A 27,993-nucleotide genomic window follows, 5' to 3' on the forward strand; every position below is an offset into this window, starting at 1 on the left:
AATGAATGGGGCTGGGGGAGGAGGGTCCCACACTGCCTGACACGTACTCAATTCCCCGTTTCCCGGCGGGTCGTTTCCGGGTTCCCGCCCTTTCCCTCCCGCGGTTCCCAAGGCAACGAGGAGGAGGCGGGAGGAGGAAGGGGCGGGGCTTAGCGCGTGAGTGACAGGGCGGGAATCGGGCCCGCGCGCGCTCGTGGGGACGTGGCGCTTTCCGGCCAATCGGGGCCGAGCGGCGGCGCGGCCAATGGCGGCCCGGGGGGGCGGGGCGAAGGGGGCGGACTGGCCTGCGATTGGCTGGCCCCCGGGCAGCCGGGGCCGCTTCCGGTCGGGCGGTGCGCGAGCGCGTGAGGCGAACCGGGCGGGGAGCGGGAGCTGTGGAGGCGGCGGCGGCGGCGACGACGACGACGACGACGACGACGACGACGACGACGACGAGAAGGACGACGACGACAGGGGCCAGGTAACGCGAGCCTGACGGGGACCCTCCCTCCTTTCCCTCGGAAAGACCCCGGTCTCTTCCCGGGACTAGAGAGGAGCGGCCCCCGGCTCCCTCTGCCCATCCGCCAAGCTCGCTCTCTTCCTCCCTTCAAGGCCCTGCTGAGAGCTCACCTCCTCCAGGAGGCCTTCCCAGACTGAGCCCCTTCCCTCCTCTCCCCCTCGTCCCCCTCTCCATCCCCCCGTCTTACCTCCTTCCCTTCCCCACAGCACCTGTATATATGGTTGCACGTATTTATTACTCATTTATTTATTTTACTTGTATATTTCTATCCTATTTATTTTATTTTATTGGTATGTTTGGTTCTGTTCTCTGTCTCCCCCTTTTAGACTGGGAGCCCACTGTTGGGTAGGGACTGTCTCTATGTGTTGCCAATTTGTACTTCCCTAGCGCTTAGTACAGTGCTCTGCACATAGTAAGCGCTCAATAAATACGATTGATTGATTGATTGATGGGCCTGTAACGCCTCCCCGCCTCAACTGGGGCCTGGCCCCCGCCGGGGTCAAAGGTCACCGTTGTCTTGGTGCCCCGGGCCCCCCCCCCGCGGCCACACCACCCTGGTCGCCACTTTTTTATGATAGTGATAGTATTTGTTAAGCGCTTACTACGTGCCAAGCACTGCTCTAAGCGCTGTGGTGGATACAAGCTCATCAGGTTGTCCCACTTGGGGCTCGCAGACTTCATCCCCATTGTACAGATGAGGGGACTGAGGGCCCTCCGCGGCCCCTCCCCCGGGAACACCACCCTGGTCGTCACTGCTTAATAATAATAACAATGATGATGGCGTTTGTTAAGCGCTTACTGTGTGCTAAGCGCTGGGGTGGATACAAGCTCATCAGGTTGTCCCACTTGGGGCTCGCAGACTTCATCCCCATTATACAGATGAGGGGACTGAGGGCTCTCCGCGGCCCCGCCCCCGGGAACACCACCCTGGTCGTCACTGCTTAATAATAATAATAGTAATGATGATGATGATGGTATTTGTTAAGCGCTTACTGTGTGCTAAGCACTGTTCTAAGCGCTGGGGTGGATACAGGCTCATCAGTTTGTCCCACTTGGGGCTCGCAGACCTCATCCCCATTGTACAGATGAGGGGACTGAGGACAGATGAGGGAACTGAGGGCCCTCCGCGGCCCCTCCCCTGGGAACACCACCCTGGTCGTCACTGCTTAATAATAATAATAATGATGATGGTGTTTGTTAAGCGCTTACTACGTGCTAAGCACTGTTTTAAGCGCTGGGGTGGATACAAGCTGTGTACTGTGTGCTAAGCACTGTGTTAAGCGCTTAGTACAGTGCTCTGCACACAGTAAGCGCTCAATAAATATGATTGATGATGTTCTAAGCGCTGGGGTGGGTACAAGCTCATCAGTTTGTCCCACTTGGGGCTCGCAGACTTCATCCCCATTATACAGATGAGGGGACTGAGGACAGATGAGGGAACTGAGGGCTCTCCGCGGCCCCTCCCCCGGGAACACCACCCTGGTCGTCACTGCTTAATAGTAATAATGATGGTATTTGTAAAGCACTTACTATGTGCCAAGCACTGTTCTAATCGCTGGGGTGCATACAAGCTCATCAGGTTGTCCTACGTGGGGCTAACAGTCCTCATCCCCATTGTACAGATGAGTGGACTGAGGACAGATGAGGGAACTGAGGGCTGTCCGCGGCCCCTCTCCCGGGTACACCACCCTGGTCGCCACTGCTTAATAATACTAATGATGATGGTATTTGTTAGGCGCTTACTATGTGCCAAGCACTGTTCTAAGCGCTGGGGGAGATACAAGCTAGTCAGTTTGTGCCACGTGGGGCCCCCTCTCCCCATCCTCCCCGCCTTACCTCCTTCCCCTCCCCACAACATATATATATATATATATGTATATATATATATATATATATAAAAGTAATCATATAATTAATTAATTAATTAAACTAAATTAATTTAATTTAATATAAGTAAATATATATAAAAACATATATAAATATATATATTTGTACGTATTTATTACTCTTATTTGTACATATTTATTCTATTTATTTTACTTTGTTATTATGTTTTGTTTTGTTGTCTGTCTCCCCCTTCTAGACTGTGAGCCCACTGTTGGGTAGGGACCGTCTCTATATGTTGCCAACTTGTACTTCCCAAGCGCTTAGTACAGTGCTCCGCACACAGTAACTGCTCAATAAATATGATTGAATGAATGAATGAATGCTTAATAATGATGATGGTATTTGTAAAGCACTTACTATGTGCCAAGCACTGTTCTAAGCACCGGGGTAGGTACAAGCTCATCAGTTTGTCCCACTTGGGGCTCGCAGTCATCATCCCCATTGTACAGATGAGGGAACTGAGGGCCCCCAGCGGCCACTCCCCCGGCCACACCACCCTGGTCATCACTGTTTAATAATAGTAATAATAATGAAGATGGTATTTGTTAAATGCTTACTATGCGTCAAGCACAGTTCTAAGCACTGGGGGAGATACAAGCTAGTCAGGTTGTCCCATGTGGCGCTCACAGTCTACATCCCCATTTTACAGATGAGGGAGCTGAGGGCTCTCTGCGGCCCCTCCCCCGGCCACACCACCCTGGTCATCACTGGTTAATAATAATGATGATGGTATTTAAGCACTTACTATGTGCCAAGCACTGTTCTAAGCACCAGGGTAGATACAAGCTCATCAGTTTGCCCCATGTGGGGCTCACAGTCTTCATCCCCATTGTACAGAGGAGGTAACTGAGGCCCAGAGAAGTGACTTGCTCAAAGTCACCCAACTGATAAGTGATGGAGGCGGGATTAGAACCCACGACCTCTGACTCCCAAGCCCGGGCTCTTACCACTGAGCCAGGCTGCTTCTGGTTGCATGCCCAAACCGTGGAAGGGCTCCTGCAAGCAGTGGCCTGCATTTGCTGCCCCTCTGCCAACTCCCCGCCTTTACCCCCAAAGGCCAGATCTCAGGCCAAAGGGACAGCCCTTGGCCTGGTCACTTGCTCGCAAGGGGTGGGAGATTAAAAGTTCATTCATTCATTCATTCATTCGTATTTATGCAGCGCTTACTGTGTGCATAGCACTGTATTAAGCTCTTGGGAAATACAATTCAGCAACAGAGATAATCCCTACACATAACGGGCTCACAGTCTAGAACTGGGGAGACAGGCATCAAAACAAGTGAACAGGCATCAGTTATAAATAAATAGAATTATAGGTATATGCATATCATTAATAAAAATGAATAGAATTATAATTGTAAAAATGTACATATATACACAAGCGCTTTGGGGAGGTGGGGTGAAGCAAAGGGGGTGATGGGGGGAGGGGGAGCAGAGGAAAAGGGGGGCTTAGTCTGGGAAGGCCTCCTGGGGCACGGAAGAACATCCCAATGGGTCAGCGGAAGAGGAAGAACATCCCAATGGATCAGCGCAGAAGTGTCTCCTGGGGCTAAATATCCCGTGGCTGACATTGAGAAAGTTAATATGCTTCGAAGACATGGGAGGCACTTTCCCCTTGAACCCTTTCGGGTTCCCTTTTGAACCCTCTAGACTGTGAGCTGGTTGTGGGCAGGGAATGTGTCTTCCCACTTTGCTGTACACTCCCAAGCGCTCAGTAAACTCTTCAGCACACAGTAAGCACTCAGGCAATACGATTGATTGATTTGGGGGCCTCTTTAACAGTCTCCAAGTGGTGCCCTTTAAAACGGAAATGAACACGTAAGGGGCCTTTACTAAGAGCGTTCTTTCAGACCACGAAAATATAAAAGTTACTAAGAAAATGCTTAGCGCACTGATTGTGCGCTAGTAGCTCATTTGCCATCAGTGAAAAATAAATGTAGTAATGTTAGGAGTCATTACTGTGTTATAGACCCAATAATCCCAGGTCTGACACTTTTAATTTTGGGTGTATCTGCGTACAGAATTTCAAGTTCACTTCCAGGCCACTTAGATTAAAATCACTGTCTACACCAAGGGGGAAATCATGTAAGCTTGGGGGTTTTCTGAATATCAGCAAATAAGCGATTTCTGTTGGCACTGAACTCAGGGCACTACCCAGATATAAGGTTGTTAGGGTAACAGGTAATACTTATTGACTAAAATTACGGTAACCTAAATAGATGGCATAATCTGCTCTCAGGACATTTTCAAGATAAATTTTCCTTATTGTTACTCTACAGGTTGCCATTTTCAGAGGAAAGTACATTCCTTTTCAACCTACCAACCATCGTTGATCTAACACACCCGTTTGATTGTTCAGTCAATCATATTTATTGAACACTCGTGCAAAGCGCTTTGGAGAGTGCAAGACAAGGATTGGTAAACATGATCCCTGCCCATCTCAAGCTAAATATAGATCAATACTAAACAGAAAGGACACTCAGGGGCATAGGAAAAAGGGATGAGAAATCTGTGAGGCCATAATTTGGAGATTATGCCTTAAGTTATTTCCAATACCTTGCATTCTGGGGGCCCTCAAATGGATTGTGATGCTAATAGTAAAGTTTGTCCTCTGAAGTTGCAGTAGTTGAAACTGCAAACAGACTTGTTGCTACTGGCTAAAAGTCAGGTCAGGTGAGGGGATTCTTTTGAGTTGCCACAGTAGGATTTACACCTCCCTGAATATCAGTGTTCATTGGTGATATGGAAACATTTTGCAGGCTAAGATTACTGCTTTTAATTTAGAGCGGAGAAAGCTACATGACTTTTTCCAAGGTCATAGAACACTTCCTTCAGTCCGAAGGCAAGCCACAACTAAGGCCCGTTACACTCCCTAGGGTTTGCTCAAGGTCCTTATTTTTGCTGATTTTAGTAATCCTAAAGTACTTGGTGCCACCCTTGTCAACCTTTATTTGGATGACAGGAAGGAAAATAGGTCAGTTGTGTTCCTAGGTTTTGATTTTTCTACAGGTAAATTGGTTGCATGACAGACTTTGCACTTCATACCCATCAAGCTTTGGAGTCATTTTAATGTGTGCTAAAACTCTGTTACATTTTGCAAGAGGCCCTGAATCAAAGAAGAGTCATTTCCAAGAAAGTGAAGGAAAATATGTACCTGACAAATCAGACTGTTTAGCATTCACTACTCTGCATCCTGTATCATTCACAGCGGAGAATAATTCAGCACTTCTTAGTTGAGGGGTCACAGTTGTAAAGTATAGCCCTTTCCCCCACCACGAGTGCCTTTTCTGCAAAATGTGCAGCTCAGAAAAAAGGAATCTGCCCACCATACCCAGTTCTCCCACCAGTCCCTCCTGACTATCAGGCCCCAGGTCACTCAGAATAACAGTTAAAATGACCATTAAACATTCTCTCATGTTGAACACATTGTTGCCCAGGGTAGGCGTTCCTATCCTTAATTTGGTCCATTTGTTCTCTTGATTGGATGTAATACAATCTGGCCCACTGTTTCTGGCCCCCGTGGCCTTTTACCCAAAATTACTAGATTGAGAGGCAGAAAAGAAATGTGACAGTGAGAGTTTAGAGGTTTTATGGTCTATGGCTCCCAGAAGGCCCCATTGTTACACATGTCTTTCAACCTCAAGCCATTAATCTCCCCATTTTAACTGCCAGAACAGCTCATCTTTGCTGAAATAGGCTTTTACCAGTAACATACTGTAGGGGATTGAAAGCTCCTTTATTTATTTTTTTCCCTGTCCCCTCAGTGAATAGGTGTTTAAAGTATCAATAGGATGGGAAGAAAATCTCTTTTTGGGAATTGTAGCTTTTTCCATCTGTTGTATTGTGACATGAGGTAGATTTTTTTCAAAGTTAAGCCACAGACTTTACAGCGGGCTTTAAAAAGGCAATCAAAGTGTTTTCATATTTTTCATTCTTGTGAAGCTTGGTGCTTGTCAAGATTTCTTCTGTAATTATTTTGATATTGTTGGGTGGTTTCTTCAAAAATCGACTGCCCCGAGTTAAAATATGGATCTGAGTATTTGCACTTGAATTATTCCAAAGACCTGGCTTTTGGCCTTGAGTTTTCAGTTTGGACACTTGATGCCAGAATTCTCCCCCGCCCCTTATTGGGAATTTTGAATCCTTATATTTGCATTCATGAACTTGGACAGGAGATTTAGTACTGAGCTTCACTATAATGTGTGTATGGAAGAAATCAGGAGAGACAATGGTTTGGTCAGTCTTGGAAGAAAGTTGGCGCTCCAGGGGTATTTGCACTCAGCACCCCTTGCCAGAAATTAGAGAAATTCTTCAGCAAAGTGAAGAGGCCAAGCTTAAATATCTTTAGCCTCGTTTCCATGGTGATTCCAAAAGCAGCAAAATTAAGTAAAAAAAATTAAAGGTCAGATGGACGAGTATTAAATCAGTCAGTGTTAAATTGTTGACAGTCAAGTTGATAACCAAACCAACTGCTGATGCAAGACATTGCAAGATTGCTCCAGCCCCCTCCGCTGGAGGCAGAGCCATCAGAGCCCCACTGAACAGAGCGCAGGCGGTTCCCTCTGGCCCAGTCTGTTGGAAGTAGAGGAAAGTGATCTGGAACCGCTCCATACCAATTATCGGACCCTCGACAACTTGACTGTTCAATTAGTGTCCATTTGGTATTTAATTTTCAGTGATTTGCTGTTTTTTCCTACAGAGATGAATTGTATTATGTAAATATGTATGATTCATTTTTTAGATGTTTAATTTTAGATGGTTCACCATTTCCCTGTCTCCAGAATCACCTTTAAGGAGTATTTCTTTGTCTTAAGCAGGATGGGCTAGGGGGCCTCCTAGTGCATCCGTATTGCAGATGGGTTTTAGGGGGCCTGCTAGTGCATCCGTATTGCAGATGGGTTTTAGGGAGCCTGCTAGTGCATCCGTATTGCAGATGGGTTTTAGAGAACTCTGGCTATTAGGACTCATTTTGGGAAGGAAATGATGTCTACCAACTGTGTTTCATTGTACTCTCCCAAGTACTTAGTACAGTGCTCTGCACACAGTAAGTGCTCAATAAATGCCATTGATTGATGGATTAGAGCTTTGTGCTGGAACTTCAGGCAGTGTGTTGCCTGGGCCTAGCTAATCTTTAACCTTGAACAGGGGTAAGGATTCCTGTGGTTGAGCTCTTTAGCAGGGGAGTTTATTTAATCCTTATTAAACACAGTGATGAGAAGCAACTTTTTTCATTCTTGAAGCTGTACCTTTTGCTTCTGCTGAAGGAGCCTACCTCAGATCCTTCAACAAAGGTGCATTCTTCCACCTTTGGAGAGCATATTCTTGCAGCTAGACATTAATGGGGTTAATTGAAATCCACGGGTGATAAAAAAAAAAAAAATACCCCTCATTTTGACCAGTGGTTTTAACCTCCTAAAAGTGCTTCCTCTTCCAAACAAAAACTGGCTTCAGGGTGTCTAATAAGTTGCAACTTTTACTAATTTGAATTTTTCCTCCTCTCCTTTACTTGGCTTACCCCCAGCAAACCAAGGACTTTAAAATTAGCTTGTGTGATTCTCCTACTATCACTAGTTTCCAAGGAGCTCCAAAGCCCTTCAAGTATCCAAAGTATGTGAATATCTGTATGCATTAATTAAAAGGCAAAAATTATTTTCCCCCCTGCCCAGTGCAGAACCAAGGCATGAGCTGTAATTTGGCCAGCCCAGAGTCAATAGCAGAGCTAGATCTAGAATCCAGGTCATCTGGCTTAAGAGCCAGTGCTTTTCTAGTATTCTTGACTGGTTTGCCCACATCAGAAACTCTAAGCGGAAGCCGTTTCCTTCATAATGAAATCACAGTGTGCTATCTGGTGAGACAATGCTAAATGCCGTCTTCCTCTAAACCGTAAATTGTTTTTAACTCCCTGCCTGACCCATTTTGTACCTAAGGCTTTAAACAGTTGAAGTTTGCAATAACTATTTGAAGATAATTTGATTTCTCTCAGACTTAGTTTTAGCATCAAAGAATTTCAAAATATGGAATGCATGAAATTTGAGAAGGAGGAGCTCTTTTTCAAGGTGACTTAAAAGCAGGATCCTGCTGTTGCCTTCCTTGGTTTCTGGTTATATCTGCCAGGCCTAGATTTTAGTTCTCCATCAACCGAGGGTGGAATCCTTCTGACCCGTTCTTTGAAAAGTTTTTCTTTACGTAAGCATTACATAATCTTTAGTCTGAGGTGGTTATGACTCACTCTCCCCAGGAACCTACTCTATGTTTCATGTAACCGCTTACCTTGGCAGTAACTTCAGAAAGATCCACCAGGCTAAAAGCTGATACAGCTCCTAGAGCACAATTTTTTTCTTTAATTGTATCTGTTAAGTGCTTACTAAGTGTCAAATACTGTTCTAAGTGCTGGGGTAGGTACAAGTTAATTAGATCAGACACAGTCCCCGTCCTGTACAGGCCTCACAGTCCAAGCAAGAGGGAGAACAGGTATCCACACTTTACCATTGAGGAAATGGAGGCACAGAGAAATGAAGTGGCTTACCTAAGGTCACATATCGGACAAATGGCAGAGCTGGGATTAGAACCCTGGTCCTTCAAATCCCCAGGCCCATGCTCTCTCCAGTAGGCCATGCTGCTTTTGATATTAAGGATCTTTCTTGCGATTTTGTACCTTAAATTGATTTACTAAGTGACTAGCAGAAATAGCTAGTCTGTGCGTAGCTGAGGTGCTCTAATCTTTGCCTCTCTAACTGTCAGTGGGTTAGTACTAACCGGTGTCTTTGCCCACGTCTATCCCTGTGGGCTCCCTCATTCATTCATTCAATCATATTTATTGAGCACTCAGTGTGTGCAGAGCACTGTACTAAGTGCATGGGAAGTACAGCAGCCGGACTTGCACCTTGGGGACCAGCTCTCCTAGATGGCCTTACTGCTGGCCTCCTCTGCTTTGTAGCTCTTCCCTCTTCTTTCTCCTATCTTTTCTGCACCATGCCATTTCCAAATCAGTCAGAGCTTAGCAGTGACCCAGACTATTTTATGCGCTTTCTATATTTACACACGTCTCAAACAAGTGATCTCACCATTGTATATGCACTAGTGTGTGTATATGTAACCTTTACCATCCCTTTCCCTTATTGTAGTGTATCTTTTCCCCTTTTTGAAACTTAAAATGTGATACAAGTCTTCTGGAATGCTTGCCACCTGTAGTTCTCACCAAAGAGAATTTTGTTTGACATGCTGGTCTTCTGCTCTGCGTATAAGCAGGTTTTCACTTGAACTGATGTTTCCTTTACATTAGCATTTGAGGGTTTTTGTTTTCTTCTCTTTACAAGCTACCCTCATGGACCTTTCGCTATTTAATTGATGTGTATTTACCTGAAACCTTTAATGAAAGCATCAGGTCATCTTTTAGTGGAATTAACACCAGAGGTTGCCTTGGAGTGAAACCACCATTTTTCTCTTTGCTTTTTTCCTTTCATTCCCTTTTACTGGAGCTCTATAAATATACATGCTCCCCCTGTGTTCTATGAAAAGTTTGATCTAATAATAGGCACTTCAAGCTTTTTCATGGTGGTACATGAATTCAAAGTATTGCTGTAATTATTAGCTATTCCCTGGTTCCATATGTCTTCAGAATGCTTAGCATATAAAGTTCTTAGCCTCTGTCCTAAGTGCAGAATATGATTTTAAAAATTTTTATTCAAATTAAAGGAGAACTTCCTAGAGTAGGTTGAGTACTGACATCATCAGTATATTTATTGTATATCTACTGATTAGGAAATGCTGCAGTATGTGCTTGGGAGATGCAAGACCCATGATCAATGGAGATTGAGGATGTAACTAAAGAGAGTTGGTATGCAAAATTGAGAGTGGACACTGCTGATGAGTCAGATGAAATGTGGAGGGTCCCGAACATGTCTGTGTATTTAAATGGTGTCTCCTAGGGTTTCTTCCTAGGTACCCCAATGAGGGTGCTGTTTGCCATCCCCTTTTCATAATAAAAGTTAGGGAAGAGGTAAGTGACTTGCCTAGAATCATGAAGCAAATTAGAGAGGTAGAGTTTGCCACGGAGCCTTTTGCCCATTATTTAACTGTTGGGTCATATTGCTTTCTGAAGTGACTGTCTCCTTCTCTCTTCCTCCAAAGAAGTCATCATGGACCTGCGACAGTTTCTCATGTGCCTATCTTTGTGCACAGCCTGTGCTCTTAGCAAGCCCACAGAGAAGAAGGAGCGAGTGCACCATGACCCTCAGCTCAGTGACAAGCTCCATGATGATGCCCAAAACTTTGACTACGATCATGATGCCTTCCTGGGTGCAGAAGAGGCCAAGACCTTTGATCAGCTGACCCCAGAAGAGAGCAAGGAGCGACTTGGGTAAGGGGCCACCTCTGAGGCCCAAAGGTCTAATTAAGGAAGCAGAATCTCTTGAGAATCCAGCCTCACCTCTTTTTGCTCCCTGAGCTTTGCTGCTCAGTGAAGCCAAAGTAGCTGCCGCGTCCTCTGAAAGCCAGGTTGAGAAATAAGGCCCCTAAGTGTTGAAGGGTTTGTTCTTTGAAATTTTCCATTACTTACTAGTTGGCACCCTTTCCTTCAAATCAAAATCACTTTTGCAAGAAACGCAGGCCACAGCTCGAGCAGGCCCCAACTTGTGCTGGACCGTTTTGATCCAAGCAGAACAATGCCTGATGGGGCATGCCATATTTGCAGCTGGGTCTTGGTTTTCAGGATGAAGGCCAACTTGTGACCCTGCTTCCCTTTTGTCCGGTTATTGTTCTGGATTGGGGCTGAGCTGCAGATCAGAACCCCATCTGAAGGAAGATCAAGTCCTTTTATTTCTTAGGTGCCTTAGATAGTTTTTTTGTTTTTGTTTTTTTAATTTAAGTAGCTTCTGCTGCCACAGAAGGGCCAAAGTACTGCTCAGAATCTAGTGGTGAATGAATAGCTGCTTGTGTCTAAAGCCGCAGGTTAGTTTTCTCTACTTCCAAACGTGGCTTCTCTCACAATTGTCTCAGCATGGGTATTCCTTTTGAGTACCAGACTCTTAAGTGCCAAAGAGCCAAAGTCAAAATTGGGATCTGACCTGGCATCTGGGGATTTTTTTTTTCCCTCAGATTTCTTAATTCCTAATCCTCTGTTTAAGGCCTTTGGAGAGGGGCCAGGTCTCAAAATGATGTGCAGAACCTCCTCTGAGCATTCATTTGAAAATACCAGTCTGCTTGGTTCTTCAGATGGGGGCCGTCTCTTGGTTAACAGAGGCCACATAAAACCTTGCATAGAAATCAGTCAGAACCAGGAGTTGGAAATAGAAGTGATTGCAGATCAACTTTTGAGCCACATTTGTCCCCCAGAAGCCTTTTCCATGTCAGCCCCACATTAGTAGTTTATTTTTCCCTGTCCCTCAGAATCCCTCAGAGGGTACTAAGATTACAGCTCCTGACACACACCTCAGAAACTCGTTGTTCATACCGCAGGGCCCTAGGCCTGAAAGTATGCTCAGTTAGCCGGACTGCTTTCTGCTCAGCTCGAGCAGGCTTCTTCAGTGCCTAAGACTGTGGAGGTAAGAGACATGTGCTAGAAACTGAGCCTCTGTTGCTTCTGGTCCCAGCTGGCCACTATTGTATAACCTCAGAAAATGTTCGGTTCCCAAAGATACTGCTCAGATCACAGAGTTTATCCTAGAGCGCATTCTAAAATAAACTTGCTTTTTTCCTCAGGTTTTGAGGCTTTCATTTAGCTGTCCACTGTTAAAGTGACAGATTTTGTTTCTCAGTGGTGACTGAAGTAATCTAATGGGGAAAAGCAAATGATTTTATTCTCCAGTATGAGCAAGTGCAAAAGAAAAATGTTCAGTTGAAAAACGGTCATGAAATGCAGAAACACACGAGGTTCTCGCTAGTCAAATTGTCTTTCTAACCTTCAGGAACCATTGCTTGCTTTCTTGACTCTTCTAACTTGCTTGCAAAAAAGAAGGTGGGTGAAAGAAAAAGTATTCTTTCTCCCACCCCAAGAAGGCAGCTTCCAGCTTGTGCTGTCAGATACTGCATGACCAGCTCAGAGTGCTCCTTCGCCTAACATCACCTTCTCTCCCCTGAATCCTAAATAAAAAGCATCTCAGAAGGGATTTGAAATGCTAAATGAGGTATCTGTAAATGTGAGAATATTGCGTCTTTCGGGGATGGGACTAGCTCTTTCCAGGGCCAGATAACAGCAGCTCTCTTTGGGGTCATCAGTTCATGGCAAGATTAGAAATGGCCAAAGCAGGTAGTGCTTCTGTTTGGAGTGTTACTTGAGAGTAAACCTGAAGAGTAAAAGCAGGTGTAGTGTTCAGGGGAGGGAGAGATGTCCCATTATCATTGGTATTTGAATGCTTATTATGTGCAGAGCACTGTACTAAGCACGTGGAAGAGTACAATACAACAGAGTTGGCCAACATGTTCCTGGCCCACAAGGAACTTACAGTCTTGAGGTTATTACCATCATTGTCAAGAAATCCTTAGAATGATCAGTGTGTGGGCAAATTTTCCTGACAAATTCTCTTGTGCACGAATCTATTTGCTAGTCATAGCATAACAATGAGACTGCATATTCATGAAGCACCTCTTTGGAAGAAATGAGAAAATATCACAGCCATTGTGTAACAAATCCTCCCAGCCCTCTGAAGTGGTGGAGATGGGTACTGTCCTTGTTTTAGAAATGAAGCGTCAATACAAGCTACCCTGGGATTTAAGATTATATTTTTCTCTTGTCCCACAGAATGTCTCTAGGACTATATTTCCATACACGATAGATAATTCAGAGAATGGCTTGTGTTAGTAGAAACTGTCCTTGTAACCATATCAGTGCAGAGTTGTTAATTCTTTATCTAAGAAACAAGCACTTAGCAAGCCTGAGTACTTTCGGTTTCCTATAGTAAATGCCTGAGTGGTAGCTGACTACATTGCCATCTTTTTCAACTTCATATTCTGACTTTTCTAGACCCCAAATTGAATCTGCCCATCTTATAGAAAGACCAGGTCAGACATTCCTTGGTAGTCTAGGCAATTTCCAGGCAGAGCATTCTCACTTAGAAATTTGGGTTCCACTTTGTCTCAGGAATTCCTTTCCTTCTTAGGGTACAGAACTTTAGAGCCCAAAGCTATTATCAGCCTTCATGGCATTGTGCAAGAGTCAGGCAGTGTGGTGATTCCCGTTTTGTGTTTCTCTGTCCCATCTTTTTTCTTAATTATATAAATTTAAAATTGGCACCACACATTTTTATATATAGTTGGATACTGCTTGTACTGCATGCGTAGAGAGATGAGGGACGAGAGGGAGAGAGGGGCTTCAGTTACAGGAACATGGTTTAAATCAGTGTTTAAACAAGCCATACTGCAAAGGTCTGTGGTTAAGATTGTAAGACATTTGCCACTATTCTTGCCCTTGCTTGGTTAGATTTTTGAAATGACAGCGAAGGCGTAGGGAGTAAGGGGAATGAGTAGTAGGGAGGGACGGGGAATGGGAGGTCTTTGTAAAGTACGCTCAGTCTCTTCCCAAATTAGAGACAAATTTTCTTTGGACAGTTCATGCCGGAGTTAAGGAGAGGTCCCTATAGGGTCTTCACCCCAGGTTCGTTCCTTCTTTTACAGGGCTACTAAGACCTTCCTCTTCATCCTCCTTTACAGTTCAAGCTCTGAAAATTTCTGTTTAGAAGAGCAGGGTGTACCTTGCAAGAAAATTAAGATTGGAGCCCAGCTGCAGTATGTTTGCCTTTTTTAGCAGTTCTGTAGCAGGAGCTTCTTTAGAACACATTTTTGAAGAAATGTTTGTGTCATACATTTTGAAAGTGCTGTGGATGCAGCGTCACTATAGGGTTAGCAAAGCCAAGCTAGGGGCTTTCGAGAAGTGATTATTGTGGCTTTTGCCATTTTTCCTCTGGTGTTTTACCAAACTCCAGGATGAGGAAAATAGAACACTGAGCAAAGTTTCCATTTTAAAGTTCTAAATCCAGTAGTAAAAGATGGGTGTCAAAACGTCCAAGCAAGTTTGCCTTCTTTGATCCGTGTAATTCGAGCACCGTCCTGGCAATCAGGAGGCCAACTGTCTTGGGTAGCCTTGGTCAAGGTGCTTTACTATACTGGACTATTCCTTCTGTAAATTTGGGATGACCATATAGGTCATCATGTACCTGAATAGTTGGGGATCCTCAGGTGGGAATATGCACATTAAATCGTATCATTTGGGGTCGATTTACTATAATAGGTGGTACAGTAAAAACCTTAGTTCTTGCAGTACCGAAACAAACATTTCTTTAGAAATATTTTAAACCCACAGCTGAAAGTTTACATTGAAATAGATTTCTTTGTGATTTTGTTAAGGAGGGCGGTTAAGATCGATTCCCTGGGGGTGTGCAACTAGCTCCAGACTGAAACATACAGTACATGGACTAGTTGACGTAGTGAGATCATTCAAATGTTGGAGGCTTACAACATTCTCGTTTGTCCTCAGCGACACTTGCCTGGTTTGTTGGATTAGCTGTTTTATTAATTGGAAGCTGGTGTGTCCTTGTATTCAGCTTTTGTTACTGTCCTTACCCCAAAAAGATCATGGGTTAGTGAGACCTTGGGTAGAACTGAGTCAATAGTAATTTAATAGTAATTTAAACTCCACTGCCCTTACAATAGGTGTGATAACATCAGGGGAGAACGGAAGGCAACAGTTTGACATTTCTGTTGGTTCTTGAGATCTTGCTTGGGAGGAAGGAGAGAGACTAGGCGGTGGGGAGTCAACTCACACTACATAAGCTTTAACGCCTTGCTTTGTCACCCCTAACCTCAGCTCATTAACATCCTCACAATTCCCACACCCCATAACCCTGCCATAGACACCAAACCCATCCAGTGCCGCCTGGGATAGAGAAGCCTTTTTTAACCTTATCCACATGTGAAAAACCGACTCACAAGTGGAGTACGCACACAGTGTCCTGCAAGCTGTTGGCCGTTTCTGGCAGCAGGCAATCCCTTTTTCTAGAAAAGACCAGGATTGGAGCCCAGTGGAGAGATTTTTTTTCTATCCCCATGACCGAGGAATGGGCAGTCAGGACTCTGGTGTTTGTAAACCTTTCTCTAGTGTATTTGCAAATCTTTCGGCCACAAACCAAAAAATGTTTAAAGTGTTTTTTTAAAGGCCTGATTAAAAACATTTTTGATTTCATAAGAATCAGGCCGAGACCTTGTAACTTATCAGTACATCAGGGTTCATTTTTGTAGAATAATAATTGAGAAAAACAAAAACCCAGCAACGTACCCCAGAGAGAAAACAAAGATGGAAAGTCCTGAACCAGTTACTTTCCACGGTCTTTCTCTGGGTTTAGACTCCCCCCTCTACAGGGGTGAGCCGGGCTCTCCACTGGCAGCCCAGGGCAGAAACGAACTCTGCTGTCGCTCTCTTTCTCTCGGCTTCTGCCAAGGTGAGTTGCCAGCAAAGCCAAGCAGGTGACTTGGAAAAGAAGGAGCAACCCTGGGCAGCCCCTTCTGGGATTGAGCCGCTGCCGGGGACTTTCATTTGTCCCCTCCGGCCCGCCAGCCATCGGGACGCTCGGCTCGGCTCAACTCGATTTACCGGGGCCAGGGTCTTGTGTCCTTTTAACCCTTTGCTGGATTTTTCTGCATTTTCTACAGAAAGATTGTAAGTAAAATAGATGAAGACAAAGACGGGTTTGTCACTGTGGACGAGCTCAAAGACTGGATTAAGTTTGCACAAAAGCGCTGGATTTTCGAGGATGTAGAGCGGCAGTGGAAGGGGCATGACCTCAATGAGGACGGCCTCGTTGCCTGGGAGGAGTATAAAAATGCCACCTACGGCTACATCTTAGGTAGGTCGCCACCGTCGGGGGGAAAACACCTTGTGGATCCGGCGCCTTGAAACGTAACTGTTTTGTCTTGTAGAATGATTGTAGATAAAATAGACGCGGATAAGGATGGGTTTGTGACGGAGGGGGAGCTGAAAGCCTGGATTAAGCACGCCCAGAAGAAATACATGTATGACAATGTTGAACGCCAGTGGCAGGAATTTGACCTGAACCAAGACGGCTTAATCTCCTGGGATGAGTACAGAAACGTGACCTATGGCACTTACCTGGGTAAGGGGCAAGGTGTCAGCCTGGAAAAGACCATAGCCTCGAGGTGAAAGACGGAGGAGGGTTTCAGAGTAAGAAGACAGGAGAGGAAATGCCCACGGGGACTGAGCCCCTGATTGGCCCACGTTTAGTCACTTGAAGATTGGGTGGACTTTTTGGTTTGGGTAGCCCTCCCCGCCCCCTCAACTCTTAGCTCCTCTGTGAAGTCATGGTTTCTCTGCCCCCTCTTTCTCCCACCATCTCCCGTACAGGCACTAGACCCCCGCTTTAATGGACCACCGTGTTCTTCTGACAAGAATGAGGCCAAGCGGCAAGGGCTGCAGTTTGGGGAATAGTTCCTTTACCGACCAGGCGAACGAAAGCGCGAGATACTAAGTGTACTTTTTTTGGTCCCTTGTCGGGATGGTGAAAATGATGCCGAAGGGAGGGCCGTGTGATCACGGGCTGCTTTATTTCCCCGACCAAAGTGCAACCGTTTGCTCGCAAGCCCTCTGTAGCCTCTGAACGTAGCAGGAATTTATTTGGCTGCTTTTCAAAGGCCACAGAAGCCAGGGTGGCCCAGTTGTTGCTTTCTCTCAATTTGATTGTGCCCCACCTGATTGTCTTCTCTCTACCCCAGAGCCTAGTACAGTGCTTGGCACCTGGTAAGCACGTAACAAGTGTCACCATTTTGCTGGTCGGTGCAGAGCCGCCAGACAGGAATCCTTCCTCCCAAATAGCTTTCCCTCCGGTTTCTTTCTAACTGTGTTACTGCTACACACTAGGTGGTGCTCCTACCCAGGAGATGCTCAGAGGGCATTAAGCATTGGCAAGGGTCCTCATTATTTGGGGGCTTTTGGGTTTTGTTTTTTTTTTAATGGTAGCTGTGTGAATTTAAAAACTATACCATAATTGTCCACCACTCCAAATCTGATTGGTGGTGGTGGAAAATTGGGGGATAAACTGGGCCATCCTAATCTTTTCTTCCTAGCAGACAGTAACTGGGTAATGAGCGGGCTTCCTGTTGGAGAACCAGCTGTTGTTGTTAATTACAGGACTGAGTGCATTTCTGGGGAGATCTTCGTGTCTGAAAGGCCTGCTCTCCTTCCTGAAACTAAAGTGGAAATCTCTGTCAAATGCTTGATGCCTAGCCAAGCCCCGAACAGAGCCCTTTGCCTAATTAAGAGCATGTGTAGTCAAAAGTCAGTGCAGATGGTGAGGCATCGTTACCTCTTGGCTGACATCCTTCTGATTTATCTAGTATTAAAAACAAATATGAAGCAGAGCGTCAGCCTTTGGTGAGCTAACTGAAAAGGCACGCTCATAAATTGCAGCTCAGCCCTAGGCCCTCACTTGCCTCTTGCCCTGAATCTTGATTTGTGGGTACGAGTGAGAGAGAAAGAGAGAGAGAGAGAGTGTGTGTGTGTGTAAGTAACTCTGATGGCCCTGTTGCCGCACAGGGCAGATGATTCAATGTAAAGGGTATTTCTATGGACGGAGGCTACACACAGCTCTGAAGCAGCAATGGCTTTATAAGGTATTCCTCCCCAGAGTGTGGGTGGCACAGCTCCCTGAGGGGTTGAGCTGTATTTTTTTTTCCTTCCTTATTTAAAGGTCAAGCCTATGGGAGAGGGCCTTCGTTATTAGCTCACCCTCTGAGTTCCGAAAAGCCGACAGGTTGGCTGTTCGCTGATGGCTCACGAAGGAAATGTGCTTCTACAGAAGGAACCCCATCCCCACCTCTCCTATGAAGGAAGGAAGGATCTATGCTGAGCACGGAATGAACCACTGTGTACTTGCCCCCTCCCTCAATCATTTTTGCAGGCTGCAAGTGGACCTTAGAGTGTTGCCTGATTTTTTAAGGGGAGACATACCCTCCTTAGGGTGGGTCTAAGAGTGCAGTCTTGATTTCCTCCTTCTCCTGTTATCTTTATACAAATCACTACCAATCCGGGATCCTTTTGGTTTAAAAGATAAGAGATGATAGGCTATTTGAACGAAGATGGCGTGAACTGGGTGATAACCCGTATGGTCTCTCCTTGGTTCACTCTGCACCCTAAAAAGACACTCCATCAGGTTTATTTTATTTTAAAAGTTTACTCTGGCATTACATGCATTCAGCTGAGGGAATTGTCACCAGAGGGGCTACAGGGAAAGTTAAAAAAACAAAAACAAGACTTCAGTCAGGAAGATAACAGCTCACCCCTAAAGAGGCAGCAGTTTTAAAAAGCTGTACTCTCAATGAGTAGGAAGGCTGGCCTCTGGTTGAACACAGCGGCAGGTTGGCAGGGTAGTGTTTCCAGCCAAGGGGGCTGGTAGGAGGTTTTTATAAAGTTGATGCTGAATGTGTTTGCATGTGGCATATTAGATTTATTTTTAATTTGACTCCTCCTGGTTCTCTTTTTGTAGAGAGGTTCTGAGTTACACTCTCTGTGGTTCTTCCAGCTTTTGAAGGCCCTGGCCAGGTCAGAAGTCAGTTGGGCTAGAATCCCCACAGCCTGATATTTCACAGGGAGGGTGGTAGCAGGAAGCAGATTCCCATCTTTATTTTGGCATCTAGCAGTTCCCTGTGGACGATCATTCTCCTTAGTTGGGATTTAAGGAGAAGACTGAGCGCTTCTCAAGGGGAGAAGAGCTCCCCTTGACATGTGGGAGATCTTGGGTACAACCCAGTTAGTCTCTCTCCAACATTTTTCATTTCAAGGAAATTTATTGCCAGAACCTGGGACAGAGCTTCTGAAATCCAAACGCCAGCATGGCCCTAAATCATTCTAACTTACGGTGTGGAAAACCCAACCTTTTACCCAGAACAGTCCCCAGGATATGGCAAATTTAGGCAGTGGGTCTCATCCTCTTCCAGCCTGAGCAACAAAGCCGTTCAGTGCAGGGCCAAATAGCCCTCTGGAACCAGTGGCTCCTACATTTGCTGCAGGAGGTAAAAGTATAAGGAGGGAGGCTTGTGTACTGAACGCCTCTGACCCCCGAGTAGAGGCTGGAAGCAATAGCCCCACACTAGATGATCTGCCCCAAACCCTATGCCACACTTAGAGACAGCCCTGTTTACTGGGAGACAGATTTGGGTGAGGATAAACTTTGGCATTGTGGGACCTAGAACCCTTAGAATCACACCTCCATGTTGGAAGTCAAGTATTTGAGTGTTCCTAGAGCTGTGAAACTTGTACAGGTTAGAGTTAATGGGCCCTGCTCTGATGGTACTAAACGTGTCCCCAAACCATCCCTTATTGTGCTCTTCCCAAAGCTAATGGCCATGTGACTTGTTTGTTTCCTAGATGACCCAGACCCTGATGATGGATTTAACTACAAACAGATGATGGTGAGAGATGAAAGGAGGTTCAAAATGGCAGACAAAGATGGTGATCTCATTGCCACAAAGGAAGAGTTCACAGCTTTCCTGCACCCTGAGGAATATGACTATATGAAAGATATAGTAGTGCAGGTGGGTGGCCTCGTGAGGTACCTGTGGGTGGTTCAGGAACCATCCTGTTGTCTCTTCTCCTTTAGCCTTTTCCCTGGCTTTGGCAAGGCTAGCTGAATCTGCGGAGTATTAGATTTGGATGTTGTATTTTTCTAAGACTGTTGTTTCTCCATGTATTTGTTTCCCTGTTGGAACAGAGGAGAGAACGCTTGCCTCCAGAACACATCTGTGAAGGGTGATGAGCTAGAGTTCCCGGGAAGAACCAGAAATATGGGCTAAGATCTTATCATTCGTTCAGCCATTGACCACAGGATGCTCTGTGAAGGCCGAAACTCCCATAAATTCAAACAATATTGGGAAAGTCACAAGAGTCACACAGTGTGGTGTAATGGATAGAGCTCGGGCCTGGGAGTGAGAGGGTCATGGGTTCTAATCCCAGCTCCACCACTTGTCTGCTGTGACCTTGGGCAAGTCACTTCACTTCTCTGGGCCTCAGTTACCTCGTCTGTAAAATGGGGATTGAGACTGACCCTCACATGGGACAGGGACTATGTCCAACCCAGTTTGCTTATATCCATCCCAGTGCTTAGTACAGTGCCTAGCACATGGTAAGCACTTAACAAATACTATTATTATAATTATTATTATCATCATTATACTTTTTTTAAAAAATCCCATCCACAGCGGTGATTATGCCATTAGGAGAGAGCAGCACTATTGGCCAGCATGACTGCATACTCAATATTTCATGGGTTGTGTTGGCTTTTGAACCATTTCTTTAACCCTTGCTCTTGCATTTTTGGGAGGGAACCATATTTGGTGACCTGGGGAGCTAATGAAACTGAATTCTGGCCAGGAGCCACCAGTAAGTAGGAAAGAAATGGAGTTGTGTTGGAGTCTCCCCCTTCCCCCCCAAAAATTATCCTCTTCTAGTCTTACTCTCCTTTTCACTCCCTACTGATTTCACTTGTTTTACTGCCTAAGTACCATCTTGGTGCAGGGCAAGCTGAGGTTGCTTTCTGATGGATTGGTAAAATGTTACACCTACTTTTCAAAGTCGGGACAGATCCTCACGCTTTGCTGCCAGTCCTCAAGAGGAGTTGCTGACCTCACCTCCCCCACTCTCTCTATCCTTAGGAAACCATGGAGGACATTGACAAGAATGCTGATGGCTTCATTGACCTGGAAGAATACATTGGTGAGCCCCTTGGCTTCTCTCCCATGTGACCATCCATCACCTCTTGTTTTTCAAGAGTGGGTTGAGATCAGAGAAATCTGTTTGATGTGGGAGCTGGGTGCACTTGAACAGCAGCGCATTGTCAGCCCCAGCTTGGCAATGGAAAATAGCTACTTCACCAAACTGCAGGGGTGCCCCGGGGGCATGCCAGTTCCCTGCTGGAGCCATGACAACAATTTAGCCACCATTGCCACTTTTAGGCTCATGCCTGGAGCTCTGGGATCCTGTATCCCTGTTGCAGGCCCTCCTGGGCCTGGGCACCTGCAGGGGTTGGGGCCAACAGAGAAGAAGGAGGGGCATAGAGGAGAAGAGGAACAGATCAGTGACCCAGATTGCCAGAGTGCATGCTCCGTACTTTCAGTGGGCTGTTTGTCGCAGACTGTGTACTCAGGACTGCTGCCAACCCCAAAAGGTGGGAGTGTGGGTACCCCAGTTTGGCCAGAGCCTGGTTGCCCCATATAGGATTCCCGCTGGCATGTGTGCCAAGGGTGGCCATCGCTGCTGTACAGCATATCACTTCACTATGCTGCGATGCGGGGGTTCTGACAGAAAACCTCAAACATAATCCTTCTCTTGTCGTATCAGAGTTGACTTCTGGAGAAAAAAAATCTTTTTCATCTTCCCTCCTTTTTCTCCCTCCCCTTCTCCTATTCCTACCCCCCTTTACGAAGCATTTGTTTGGGCTGCTAGGTCAGGACAGTCTTGGGCTGAACTCTGCCTGAAGTGTTTATGCTTTGCTGCAGTCGCCATCTGAGTCATCAGAGTGTAGAGAGGGGTCAGAACTGTTTTTGGTAGAGCGATAAAAGCACCCCAGTTTCTCCTGGTGGGTCGGGCCCAGTGAGGGTGGAGGGTGACTGCTGGTGCAGAGATCCTGGCACTGGTAGGTGTTGACATGGGAACTCTGGCTGTCTCAACGATTTGCTGTTCCTGGACCTTAGGACCCCCTTTAAGTTAATGTGGAGGTGAAGAGGGTTCTGGATATCAGACAGCAGCAGCAACAGCAGCCCCTGCATCTTGTGGAAGGACAGGTTGCTGGAAGGAGCTCTCGGGGAAAACCCTGCCTGCACGTGCTGACATCATTTGGGCCTGGCCCCTTGAGAGCTGATTGCCGTGGGGCTAGTTCAGCTCCAAGACCTCTTATACAAGACATGGAGCCAAGTATGCCCAATGCATGGGTGGCAGCACCTTAGCTACCGAGCTGCAGTGCCCCTGCTTTGGCTCACAGCCCAGGCCTGGCCAGGTTTTAAAAAAGACATGCTTGGGTAAGTAGGGGAATAGGAAAGGCAGAGCGCTTGCCTGTTACTCAAACCTGCCTGCCTCCCCCCAGCCGCCCCCCCCCCAAGCCCTTTCAGTTCTTCCCTCCCGTACCCCCTCTAAGCCTGGCCCAAGCTGGGCTTTGGGCCAACCTAGGGGGACCAAAAGGCTTCATGTGCCACACTGGCTTGTGTACCAAAAGGAGGTCAAGAGTACCTGGTCCTCAGTACCAGAAAGAGGAAGGAAATCTGGGTCAATCAGTCAGTCGTAATCATTGAGCATCTACTGGGTGCAGGGCGCTGTTCTAAACACTTGAAAAAGTGCAGTGTAGCAGCGTTGGTGGATGTGATCCCTGCCCATGAGGAACTTACACTCTACAGAGGGAAACAATCATTAAAATAAATTACAGGCATTGGGCAAGGTGCTTCCACTGGTTTACACCTCAGTGCCTCCAGCCATAATTGTCTGGATACAGGAGATGAGACTAATAATTCAGAATTACATAGGGCTTTTCTTCCAAGTATCTATCCCCTTGGAGAAAGACAGTAGATGCACCTTATCAGTTTATGATGGAAGAAACCAATTTCTGGTGCACATAGTCAGTTTCCAAGATAGTATTTGTAAAGAAATACTGAGTTTGTATTTCGTTACGATGACGCTATTCCCCTTAATACCGCCATCCCTAGAGTTACCTACTCTCTTATAACATAGGGGCTGTGTTCTTGCAGCACCCCAGATTAAAGAACACTTGGTGCTGCAGTGCTTGCCCTGAATGCCCAATGCCTCACATGCAGACAGACAAATTACTTCTTCTGACACCACGGTGTGCTGTATCTAGGCAGACTCTGAGTATTCCCTGATTCTGCTGTCACACTGTAACCAAAATGGGTTGTGGAAACACACATTAGAGTGGAACTGGCGGTACTTGGCTGTGCCATTTTTCCCAAGTTGCTAAAGCCTAAAGAATGAACTTAGGCTATGATGATGGACCTTCTTTGGTTACAGGTTTCCTAGTAATGTGCCCCGATATGTTGGCCACGCTTCCCCCTTGAGAAAATTCTTGAGAGATTGAGGAGAGAATTTGTTTCAAGACCTACCTAGAAAGATAGAAAACGCAGCATCTGTATAGGTGGCTAATGTAGATTCTACTGTGTACAGAAGAAACCCTAAAACAAAGGAGCCATTAGTCTCTGTCCTAGCAAAGAGAGTCCAGAACAAAAAGAAAAACCTTTTGTTTCGTTTCTCAGCAGTGGAAATGGATGATTATTTTATGAATGGAAAATAAGATAAAATCTTCACCCCCTATCTTGGAAATTGGTATGAATGGCACCACACACTGTGGCTTCCAGTGAATGTTTTGTTTTGTCTTTTTTCCAAAGTCAGCTAAGAAACATTATGCTTTCTTGTGGAGAGCGCTAACGTAATGGGGAGTGCCTTCCTGCTGCTCAGAGGCATGGGAGGGGTGCCAGAAGTGTCAGGCGCATAGATTCATCGACAGCCCAAACTGTCCAATTCTAAGAAGCCTGCTAAACCTTGCCCGGGTTTGCCTGGGCTAGGCTGCAACCTGGTGGGTGAGGAGGGGTGGGAGGCCACGTTGCTGTGACAGGAAGCTGCCTCTGAGAACTTGAGCATATCTGCTCCCGTGCAGGCGACATGTACAGCCACGATGGAAACGCCGACGAACCAGAGTGGGTGAAGACTGAGCGGGAGCAGTTTGTGGAGTTCCGAGACAAGAACCGGGATGGGAAGATGGACAAGGAGGAGACCAAGGACTGGATCCTCCCCTCTGATTATGATCATGCTGAAGCTGAGGCCAGGCACCTGGTCTATGAGTCTGACCACAACAAGGTAAGCGTGGCCAATCCCTGCAGCTTGGGGGTGCAGGCTTCATTACCAGTGGGCTGGCAGTCCAGGTGGTTGGCCCCCTCCCCCAGCATTTGATCTTGCTGCCTTGGTGTGGCCTAGACTCCAGGGAAGTGCCTTTCCAGTTGCTTGGCATTGGTGTGGTTCTTGTGATCCTGTCCCATCCTGGCATCAGGAAGGGTCATTTCCAGCCCCCTTATCGCCTCCACAGTCTCATCTTTCCCAGTGAAGGCTGAGGTCCTGACAGCAGTGGGGGTGGTGGATATCCCCATCTTTAGCCTGGTTTGGAGAAATTCATGGATGTCTGTCATTACCTGATTATTCCAACAACATTTTGCCCCTGTTGGCAATGTTGTTGTTCTGAATGGGCTATTTGTCTGACTCAGTAATGGCATTTTATATCCTCGGAAAGGTCCACGTGAGGGAAGAGAGGTCTGAATTAGAGGAGAAGCCTGTGGGAAAAAGCCACCTCCCATTGGTGGGCTTGGAAGCAGAGAGAAATGGACAGGGAGATGCAAAAATCACGAGGAAGAGCAGACAGAAGCTGCAGACAGAGGGAAAATGGAGAGACTAAGAGCAGGGAGAACAAGAGAATGAAGGCGTAATATTTGTGATATTTGTTAAGCTCTTACTATATGCCAGGCACTTTACTAAGCGCTGGGGTAGATACAGGATAATCAGGTTGGACACAGTCCCTATCCCACATAGGGCTCACAGTTTTAATCCCCATTTTCTAGATGAGGTAACTGAGGCACAGAGAAGGTAAGTGACTTGTCCAAGGTCACACAGCAGAGAAGTGGCAGAACCAGGGTTAGAACTCAGGCCTCCTGACCCCCAGATCTATACTCTATCCACTAGGTCATGCTGCTTCTCCACCTCTGAGTGGAGAGATGTGTGCCGAATGACATTTTAGAGGAATGGTCCAGGCAGCTGAAGGAAGCATGAACTGGAGAAGTGAGAGGATGAAAACAGGGAGATGAATGAGGTGGCTGATGCAGTAGATTAGTAGCCTTATGATGAGGGTGTGGACCAGGGGTTTGGCTGGAATAGGTAGGCTAGAGCAGTGGTTGGAACCAGGACTGGTTTTGCTTATGACCCTTTCAGCAGGAATTCTTCAACTTCCCTCTCTGCCTGGAGGTGTGGAGAATCAAGCTCAAATAATTACAGGAAGCCACCTCAGACTGACCTAACCCTCGGGGCGGTCTCCGAATGGGGGATGGGGTATGTGCAACCCTGCTGACCCACACTTTCTGATTTCAGGATGGCAAGCTGACCAAGGAGGAGATCGTCGACAAGTATGATTTATTCGTGGGCAGCCAGGCCACAGACTTCGGGGAGGCCTTAGTACGGCACGACGAATTCTGAGCGGCAGACAGAGAAGCGCGATTTTCTTCAAAAGTAATTTATTTTTTACAGCTTCCGGTTTCACGTGAAAATCGTGTTCGCTACTGAGACTGTCCATTACAAAGTTCAAGATGAAAAGCAACGACAGCAACTGCCCCCTTTCCTCTACCCAGAGGGACTAGAGGGAGACTCTGTGCTCCTGATGCACGACTGTAATTTCAAAACTTGTGGTTTTTTGTTTTTTTTTAGATTTACACTTTGGTTTCCTGTATAACGAGTTGTTTTTATTTTTGTATTGCTTTCAGACCAGGTAGATGAAATGAAGGATGTAGATCTCCACTTTCTTCTTTGCCATAGGTTCAAGTTAGTTTCTTCCATCCCCAACCCTGTTTTCCTCCTATCAGTTTGTACTTTTTATTTAGCTAACAAACTGCTTTAAAAGCCTATGATCAACAGAGTCCAGGAGAGGGAAGAGGACAACTGTTCCCCAAATTTTATTCAAGTGAGACCGTTTTCAGGCATTATTTCTCAAGAAGGTGTCAGGGGTGGACCCCCCAGGTTCCACAGACCATTTTCTATCCCACTTGAGCACTATCTACAGTGGTAATGAATCCATTACCCCATTACTGGCATCCTGGGGGGCGGGAAGGAACAACCATCCATCCCAAGGTCAGAATGACCCAGGCCACCTGGCCCAGCAAGAATGGAAGGGGTTAGCATCAGGGCCAGTGGGGTGACCAGTGGCACAGGGGTCTGAAACAGGGCCGTGGATTTGTTTCAGGGATAGCCGGCCGGTGGAAACAGACCCGGGTGTCTTTCCAAACATCTCGACCCTTCGAAATAACTAGGACCGGCTTGACTGATGCCTGTTGAAGTGATTGAACATCTGCTGAGTGGCAAGAGGGTCATAAATGTCCCCGGTAGGCACTTAGGGCTGCTGAGCCTATTTTTCTTATTTTTCAACTGGTTGAAACAGCTAAGATGGATCCCATGTCAGTCATGCCATCCAAGTGCCTTTACCTGCCAAGATAAATGATCAGCCAAAGGGCTTCCCCTCAGGGACCCCAAGGCTAATTAGGCTAAAGTAGAAAGTGATCAAGAGCAGGTTAAGGCTCCAGGAAAGCCCTCCACCTCAGAGAAGACTGCTTAGTCTGGGGATCTGGGATGTAGTGGGGCTTTCTTTTCATTCTCCTTCCTGGGCAGTGAGTGGTGGAACTACTATTAGTTAATAGCTCAATTGCAGTGTTCAAATAGCCCCGTGGGCTGGCTTCTTAAACTGCATGTTGCCTAGTTTACCCAGGGATCCTCTTGGCTCAAAATACAGACCACTCACAAACCAGGAGACATGTGGGGGTCATCACCCCACTTTGTCGGGATCAGTTGGTGAGCACCAGCAGCATTCCCAGTGGGGGCCCCTTCTGCCAAAGTGCCATCCTTCCTCCCTTTTTCCGCATGGCTTTGCAGGTTGCAGACCTATGGGAACAGAAAGGCATTAAGGGAGAGAACTTGGGGAAACCATTCTTTCCAACTCAGCAGATGCCACCCTGTTCTTCCCTCTCTCTGCCTCATACAACACTAATCCTCCGTTTCTGGAACTTCCTCCTTTGAAAACATATTTTGTGTTCCCAGGACACTAAGATATTTGTGTGTGTGTGTGAGAGAGAGAGAGAGAGAGAAGTGTGTGTATCCTTTACTCTTTCATGTAATCTCTATAGGTAATACACCTTTGGTATAACTTGAGACCTCAGCATCAGGAGGTGCTAGGTGAATATTAGAAACCAGATGAGGATTTTTTTTTTTATGGCCACAATGAGGGGCTGGGTTGAAAGCTGAGAAGGCAGGCTCCCAGCCTCCCCAAGGCCTCTGGGATGTAGGATTTAGAGTTGTGGGGTAGGAGCCATGGGTAGAAGACCCACTCTTCCTACTCTCCACCTGAAGAATCAAATTCTCCTGGAGACTGGACCACTCAGCCTGGGGGTCTGAGCCCCTGCCCCGGGGTGAAAGTGTGCTGGGCTGAGCTGCGTGGCGGGGGCTCTGCACAGCTGCAGCCGCAGATCCCGGCTCGCATGAGTGAAAATTCACCCACCCCAAGGGTGAATCTTAACCATACGGCGACAGTGGCACCGACAGCTTCTGTGGGCCGGCTGCTCTGCCAAGTGCATTTTATTCAAATCCCTACTTCGTTCCTGGGTTATTTTTCGTTCAGAGTGAGCCCGAGGTGGGTGAGCAACAAGCAGCACATCCACCGTGAGTATCCTGTGTCCTGTGAGTTCTTGGTTTCTTTTGTAATGGAGTGTAAACCAAGTTTTATATTGTAATGCAAGCAGGTGATATCTGTTTCTCAATAAAACTGTTTACATTCACTCTGACTCTGTGTCCTGATTGAGTTCCTCCCT

At 46.4% G+C, this 27,993-nt stretch overlaps 1 protein-coding gene across 2 annotated transcripts; it reads left to right on the forward strand.

Annotated features, from left to right (window-relative positions):
• The first annotated feature begins 429 nt into the window (after positions 1 to 429).
• CALU (calumenin) lies at positions 430 to 27,966 on the forward strand. 2 transcript variants are annotated; one of them, XM_038752135.1, is made up of 7 exons: positions 430 to 460; positions 10,516 to 10,744; positions 16,027 to 16,220; positions 19,754 to 19,920; positions 21,037 to 21,097; positions 24,039 to 24,238; positions 25,514 to 27,966. In XM_038752135.1, the coding sequence occupies exons 2-7, from the start codon at positions 10,524 to 10,526 to the stop codon at positions 25,616 to 25,618; spliced, it is 948 nt and encodes a 315-aa protein (XP_038608063.1). In that variant the 5' UTR covers positions 430 to 460; positions 10,516 to 10,523; the 3' UTR covers positions 25,619 to 27,966. The 2 variants fall into 2 exon arrangements, with proteins under 2 accessions (XP_038608063.1, XP_038608061.1); XM_038752133.1 differs by lacking the exon at positions 16,027 to 16,220 and adding an exon at positions 16,294 to 16,487.
• Positions 27,967 to 27,993: the final 27 nt, after the last annotated feature.

This window comes from Tachyglossus aculeatus, chromosome 10 (genome assembly GCF_015852505.1).
Source record: "Tachyglossus aculeatus isolate mTacAcu1 chromosome 10, mTacAcu1.pri, whole genome shotgun sequence".
Lineage (NCBI taxonomy): Eukaryota > Metazoa > Chordata > Mammalia > Monotremata > Tachyglossidae > Tachyglossus > Tachyglossus aculeatus.